Raw genomic sequence first — 7,714 nt, 5'->3', positions numbered from 1 at the left:
ACCCCGAACCCCCAACAGCACGTGAACACCTCCCTGTCACCCGCACCCCTCTTACCCCCAACCCCCCATCAGCCCGTAAACGCCACCCCGTCACCCGCACTCCTCTTACCCCCAACCCCCCACCAGCACGTGAAAGCCTCCCCGTCACCCGCACCCCTCTTACCCCCAAACCCCCCACCAGCCCGTGAACGCCTCCCCGTCACCCGCACCCCTCTTACACCCAGACCCCCATCAGGCCGTGAACACCTCCCCATCACCCGCACCCCTCTTACCCCTGTCACCTACACCCCTTACCCCCGTTACTGCCCGAACACCCCCGTCACCCACAACCCTCCTACTCCCAACCCCCCCAACAGTCCGTGAACACCTCCCCGTCACCCGCACCTCTCTTACCCCCAATCCCCCACCAGACCGTAAACACCTCCCCGTCACCCACACCCCTCTTACACCCAACCCCCCATCAGCCCGTGAACACCTCCCCGTCACACGCACCCCTCTTACCCCTGTCACCTACACCCCTTACCCCCGTTACTGCCCGAACACCCCCGTCACCCACAACCCTCCTACTCCCAACCCCCCAACAGTCCGTGAGCACCTCCCCGTCACCCGCACCTCTCTTACCCCCAATCCCCCACCAGACCGTAAACACCTCCCCGTCACCCACACCCCTCTTACACCCAACCCCCCAACAGCCCGTGAACACCTCCCCATCACCCGAACCCCTCTTACCCCCAAGCCCCCACGAGCCCGTGAAAGCCTCCCCGTCACCCGCACCCCTCTTACCCCCAACCCCCCACCAGCGCGTGAACGCCTCCCCGTCACCCGCACCCCTCTTACACCCAACCCCCCATCAGCGCGTGCACACTTCCCCGTCACCCGCACCCCTCTTACCCCTGTCACCTACACCCCTTACCCCGTCACTGCCCGAACACCCCCGTCACCCGCACCCCTCTTACTCCCAACCCCTCACCAGCATGTGAACACCTCCCCGTCTCCCGCACACCTCTTACCTCCAGCCCCCCACCAGCCCGTGAACGCCTCCCAGTAACCCGCACCCCTCTTACCCCCAAGCCACCACCAGCCCGTGAACGCCTCCCCGTCACCCGCACCCCTCTTACCCCTGTCACGTACACCCCTTACCCCGTCACTGCCCGAACACCCCCGTCACCCGCACCCCTCTTACTCCCAACCCCCCACCAGTATGTGAACACCTCCCCGTCACCCGCACCCCTCTTACCTCCAACCCCCCACCAGCCCGTGAACGCCTCCCTGTCGCCCGCACCCCTCTTACTCCCAACCCCCCAGCAGCCCGTGTACGCCTCCCCGTCACCCGCAGCCCTCTTACACCCAACCCCCCATCAGCCGGTGAACGCCTCCCCGTCACCCGCACCCCTCTTACACCCAACCCGTCATCAGCCCGTGAACGCCTCCCCGTCACCCGCACCCCTCTTACCTCTGTCACCTACACCCTTTACGCCCATAACTGCCAGAACCCCCCGTCACCCGCACCCCCTTACTCCCAACCCCCCACCAGCCCGTAAACACCTCCCCATCACCCGCACCCCTCTTACCTCCAAGACCCCACCAGCCCGTGAACGCCTCCCCGTCACCTGCACCTCTCTTACCCCCAAGCCCCCAGCAGCCCGTGAACGCCTCCCCATCACCCACACCCCCCTTACACCCAACCCCCCATCAGCCCGTGAACGCCTCCCCGTCACCCGCACCCCTCTTACCCCTCTCACCTGCACCCCTCTTACTCCCAACCCCCCACCAGCCCGTGAACACCTCCCCATCAACCGCACCCCTCTTACCCCAACCCCTTACCAGCCCGTGAACACCTCCCCGTTACCCGCACCCCTCTTACCCCCAAACTCTCATCAGCCCGTGAACACCTCCCCGTCACCCACACCCTTCTTACCCCGTCACCTACACCTCTTATCCCCATCACTTCCCGAACACCCCCGTCACCCGCACCCCTCTTACTCCCAACCCCCCACCAGCATGTGAACACCTCCCCGTCACCCGCACACCTCTTACCTCCAACCCCCCACCAGCCCATGAACACCTCCCCGTCACTCGCACCCCTCTTACCCCCAACCCCCCACGAACCCGTGAACAGTTCCCCCTCATCCGCACCCCTCTTACCCCGAACCCCCCAACAGCACGTGAACACCTTCCTGTCACCCGCACCCCTCTTACCCCCAACCCCCCATCAGGCCATAAACGCCACCCCGTCACCCGCACCCCTCTTACCCCCAACCCCCACCAGCACGTGAAAGCCTCCCCGTCACCCGCACCCCTCTTACCCCCAACCCCCCACCAGCCCGTGAACGCCTCCCCGTCACCCGCACCCCTCTTACACCCAGACCCCCATCAGGCCATGAACACCTCCCCATCACCCGCACCCCTCTTACCCCTGTCACCTACACCCCTTACCCCCGTCACTGCCCGAACACCCCCGTCACCCACAACCCTCCTACTCCCAACCCCCCAACAGTCCATGAACACCTCCCCGTCACCCGCACCTCTCTTACCCCCAATCCCCCACCAGACCGTGAACACCTCCCCGTCACCCACACCCCTCTTACCCCCAACCCACCAGCAGCCCGTTAACGCCTCCCCGTCACTCCTCTTACCCCCATCCCTGCACCAGCCCGTGAACACCTCCCGAAGACCCCCGTCACCCCCACCCCTCTTACACCCAACCCCCCATCAGCCCGTGAACACATCCCCTTCACCCGCAACCCTCTTACCCGTCACCTACACCCCTTACCCCCATCACTGGCGAAAACCCCCGTCACCCGCACCCCTCTTACTCCCAACCCCCCACCAGCATGTGAACACCTCCCCGTCACCCGCACACCTCTTTCCTCCAACCCCCCACCAGCCCGTGAACACCTCCCCGTCACCCACACCCCTCTTACCCCAACCCCCCATCAGCCCGTGAACACTTCCCCGTCACCCGCACCCCTCTTACCGCCAACCCCCCCCACCAGCCCGTGAACACCTCCCTGTCACCCGCACCCCTCCTACCCCAACCCCAAATCAGCCCGTGAACGCCTCCCCGTCACCCGCACCCCTCTTACCCCTGTCACCTACACCCCTTACCTCCGTCACTGCCCGAACACCCTGTCACCCGCACCCCTCTTACTCCCAACCCCCCACCAACCCGTGAACGCCTCCCTGTCACCCGCACCCCTCTTACACCCAACCCCCCATCAGCCCGTGAACGCCTCCCCGTCACCCACACCCCTCTTACACCCAACCCCCCATCAGCCTGTGAACACCTCCCCCTCACCCGCACCCCTCTTACTCCCAACCCCCCAGCAGCATGTAAACACCTCCCCGTCACCCGCACGCCTCTTACCACCACCCCCCACCAGCCCGTGAACACCTCCCCGTCACCCGCCCCCTCTTACCCCAACCCCCCACCATCCCATGAACACCTCACCGTCCCCCGCACCCCTCTTACCCCCAAGCCCCCACCAGCCTGTGAACACCTCCCCGTCACCCGCACCCCTCTTACCCCTGTCACCTACACCCTTTACCCCCGTAAGTGCCAGAACACCCCGTCACCCGCACCCCTCTTACTCCCAACCCCCCACCAGCCAGTAAACAACTCCCCATCACCCACAGCCCTCTTACCCCCAACCCCCAAACAGCCCGTGAACGTCTCCCCGTCACCCGCACCCCTTACCCCTGTCACCTACACCCCTTACCCCCGTCACTGCCCGAACAACCCCGTCACCCGCACCCCTCTTACTCCCAACCCCCCACCAGCCCGTGAACACCTCCCCGTCACCCGCACCCCTCTTGCCCCCAAACCCCCACCAGCCCGTGAACACCTCCCCGTCACCCGCACCCTTCTTACCCTCAACTCCCCACCGGCCCGTGAACGCCTCCCCGTCACCCGCACCCCTCTTACCATCAACCCCCCACCAGCCCGTTAACGCCTCCCCATCACCCGCACCCCCTTACCCCCAACCTCCCACCAGCCCGTGAAGACCTCCCCATCACCCGCACCCCTCTTACCCTTGTCACCTACATCCCTTACCCACATCACTGCCCGAATACTCCCGTCACCCGCACCCCTCTTACCCCCAACCCCCCACCAGTCCATGAGCACGTCCCCATCACCTGTACCCCTCTTTCCCCCAACCCCCCACCAGCCCGTGAACACCTCCCCGTCACCCGCACCCCTCTTACACCCAACCCCCCACCAGCCCCTGAACACCTCCCCGTCACCCGCACCCCTGTTACCGCCAACCCCCCACCAGCACGTGAACAACTCCCCGTCACCCGTACCCTTCTTACCCCCAACCCCCCAACAGCCCGTGAACGGCTCCCCGTCACCCGCACCCCTCTTACCCCCAAACCCCCCATCAGCCCGTGAACGCCTCCCCGTCACCCGCACCCCTCTTACCCCTGTCACCTACACCTCTTACCTCCGTCACTGCCCGAACAACCCCGTCACCCGCACCCCTCTTACTCCCAACCCCCCAGCAGCCCGTGAACACCTCCCCGTCACCCGCACCCCGCTTACACCCAACCCCCCATCAGCACGTGAACACCTCCCCGTCTCCCGCACCCCTCTTACTCCCAACCCCCCACCAGCCCGTGAACATCTCCCCATCACCTGCACCCCTCTTACCCCCAACCCCCTACCAGCCCATGAACACCTCCCCGTCACCCGCACCCCTCTTACCCCCAAACCCCCCATCAGCCCTTGAACACCTCCCCGTCACCCACACCCCTCTTACACCCAACCTCCCATCAGCCCGTGAACACCTCCCCATCACCCGCACCCCTCTTACCCCTGTCATCTACACCCCTTACCCCGTCACTGCCCGAACACCCCCGTCATCCGCACCGCTCTTACCCCCAACCCCCCACCAGCCCATGAACACCTCCCCGTCACCCGCACCCCTCTTACCCCCAACCCCCCATCAGCCCGTGAACACCTCCCCGTCACCTGCACCCCTCTTACCCCAACCCCCCAACAGCACGTGAACACCTCCTCCTCACCCGCACCCCTCTTACCCCCAACCCCGAAACAGCCCGTGAACGCCTCCCCGTCACCCGCACCCCTCTTACACCCAACCCCCCATCAGCACTTGAACACCTCCCCGTCACCCAACCCCTCTTACCCCTGTCACCTACACCCCTTACCCCCCTCACTGCCCGAACGCCCCCGTCACCCGCACCTCTCTTACTCCCAACCCCCCCACAAGCATGTGAACACCTCCCCGTCACCCGCACCCCTCTTACCCCCAGCCCCCCAACAGTCCGTGAACACCTCCCCGTCACCCGCACCCCTCTTACTCCCAACCCCCCACCAGCCCGTGAACACCTCCCCGTCACCCGCACCCTTCTTACCCCCAACCCCCCAACAGCCCGTGAACGCCTCCCCGTCACCCGCACCCCTCTTACCATCAACCCCCCACCAGCCCGTGAACGCCTCCCCATCACCCGCACCCCCCTTACCCCCAACCTCCCACCAGCCCGTGAAGACCTCCCCATCACCCGCACCCCTCTTACACCTAAACCCCCATCAGCCCATGAACACCTCCCCGTCACCCGCACCCCTCTTACCCCTGTCACCTACATCCCTTACCCACATCACTGCCCGAATACCCCCGTCACCCGCACCCCTCTTACCCCCAACCCCCCACCAATCCGTGAGCACGTCCCCGTCACCCGCACCCCTCTTACACCCAACCCCCCACCAGCCCCTGAACACCTCCCCGTCACCCGCACCCCTGTTACCTCCAACCCCCCACCAGCCCGTGAACACCTCCCCATCACCCGCACCCCTGTAACCCCCAACCCCCCACCAGCACGTGAACAACTCCCCGTCACCCGCACCCTTCTTACCCCCAACCCCCCAACAGCCCGTGAACGCCTCCCCGTCACCCGCACCCCTCTTACCCCCAAGCCCCCATCAGCCCGTGAACGCCTCCCCGTCACCCGCACCCCTCTTACCCCTGTCACCTACACCTCTTACCCCCGTCACTGCCCGAACAACCCCGTCACCCGCACCCCTCTTACTCCCAACCCCTTACCAGCCCGTGAACACCTCCCCGTCACCCGCACCCCTCTTGCCCCCAAACCCCCACCAGCCCGTTAACGCCTCCCCGTCACCCGCACCCCTCTTACCACCAACCCCCCACCAGCCCGTGAACGCCCCCCCATCACCCACACCCCCTTACCCCCAACCTCCCACCAGCCCGTGAAGACCTCCCCATCACCCGCACCCCTCTTACACCTAAACCCCCATCAGCCCATGAACACCTCCCCGTCACCCGCACCCCTCTTACCCCCAACCCCCCACCAGCCCGTGAACGCCTCCCCGTCACCGGCACCCTTCTTACACCCAACCCCCCATCAGCCCGTGAACGCCTCCCCGTCACCCGCACCCCTCTTACACCTAACCCCCCATCAGCCCATGAACACCTCCCCATCACCCGCACCCCTCTTCACCCGAAACCCCCACCAGCCCGTGAACACCTCCCCGTCACCCGCACCCCTCTTACCCCCAACCCCCCACCAGCACGTGAACAGCTCCCCGTCACCTGCACTCCTCTTACACCCAACCCCCCATCAGCCCGTGAGCACCTCCCCTTCACCCACACCCCTCTTACCCCCAACCCCCCATCAGCATGTGAACACCTCCCCATCACCCGCACCCCTCTTACCCCTGTCACCCACACCCCTTACCCCCATCACTGCCCAAACACCCCCGTCACCCACACCCCTCTTACCCCAACCCCCCATCAGCACGTGAACACCTCCCCGTCACCCGCACCCCGCTTACTGCCAACCCCCCATCAGCATGTGAACACCTCCCCGTCTCCCGCACCCCTCTTACCCCCAACCCCCCATCAGCCCGTGAACATCTCCCCGTCACCCGCACCCCTCTTACCCCTTTCACCCACACCCCTTACCCCCATCACTGCCCGAACACCCCCGTCACCCACACCCCTCTTACACCCAACCCCCCATCAGCATGTGAACACCTCCCCTTCACCCGCACCCCTCTTACCCCCGTAACTGCCCGAACACCCCCGTCACCCACACTCCTATTACACCGAACCCCCCATCAGCATGTGAACACCTCCCCATCACCCACACCTCTCTTACCCCCGTAACTGCTCAAACACCCCCGTCACCCACACCCCTCTTACACCCAACCCCCCATCAGTATGTGAACACCTCCCCATCACCCGCCCCCCTCTTACTCCGTAACTGCTCGAACAACCCCGTCACCCACATCCCTCTTACCCCCGTCACTGCCCGAACACTCCTTTGTCACCCACACTCTCTTACACCCAACCCCCATCAGCACGTGAACACCTCCCCGTCACCCGCATCCCTTTTACACCCATCACTGCCCAAACACCCCATCACCCATACCCCGCTTACCCCCATCACCGCCCGAATACCCTGTTACCATATTCCTCTTACACTCATCACTGCCCAAACACCCCTTGTCACCCACTCCCCTCTTACACCCATCCCCCCATCATCACGTGAACACCTCCCTATCACCCACACCACTTCCAACACCACCCGAATGCTTCCTCATCACCCACACCTCTCTTACCCCCAATCCCCATCACAGCCTGAACCCCTCCCTGTCACCCACACCTCTGTTACACCAATCTCCTTTCACTGTCGAACCCCTTTTCATCACCCACACCCCTCTTGCCCCCAA

At 65.0% G+C, this 7,714-nt stretch overlaps 1 protein-coding gene across 1 annotated transcript in view; it reads left to right on the top strand.

Annotated features, from left to right (window-relative positions):
- The window catches only part of LOC119852991 (extensin-like), a 6,623-nt gene extending 496 nt beyond the window's left edge, over positions 1 to 6,127 (top strand). Inside the window, exons 2-8 of the mRNA XM_038395216.1 lie at positions 357 to 976; positions 1,072 to 1,844; positions 2,367 to 2,554; positions 3,328 to 3,552; positions 4,387 to 4,563; positions 5,394 to 5,678; positions 5,784 to 6,127. Of these exons, the coding sequence (XP_038251144.1) occupies positions 357 to 976; positions 1,072 to 1,844; positions 2,367 to 2,554; positions 3,328 to 3,552; positions 4,387 to 4,563; positions 5,394 to 5,678; positions 5,784 to 6,127 (2,612 nt within the window). The remainder of the gene's footprint in view (positions 1 to 356; positions 977 to 1,071; positions 1,845 to 2,366; positions 2,555 to 3,327; positions 3,553 to 4,386; positions 4,564 to 5,393; positions 5,679 to 5,783) is intronic.
- The last annotated feature ends 1,587 nt before the right edge of the window (positions 6,128 to 7,714 follow it).

The sequence above is a fragment of the Dermochelys coriacea genome, chromosome 3, assembly GCF_009764565.3.
Source record: "Dermochelys coriacea isolate rDerCor1 chromosome 3, rDerCor1.pri.v4, whole genome shotgun sequence".
Taxonomy (NCBI): Eukaryota; Metazoa; Chordata; order Testudines; family Dermochelyidae; genus Dermochelys; species Dermochelys coriacea.
Note: the sequence above shows the minus strand (reverse complement) of the source record. Positions and strands in the feature narration are given on the sequence as shown.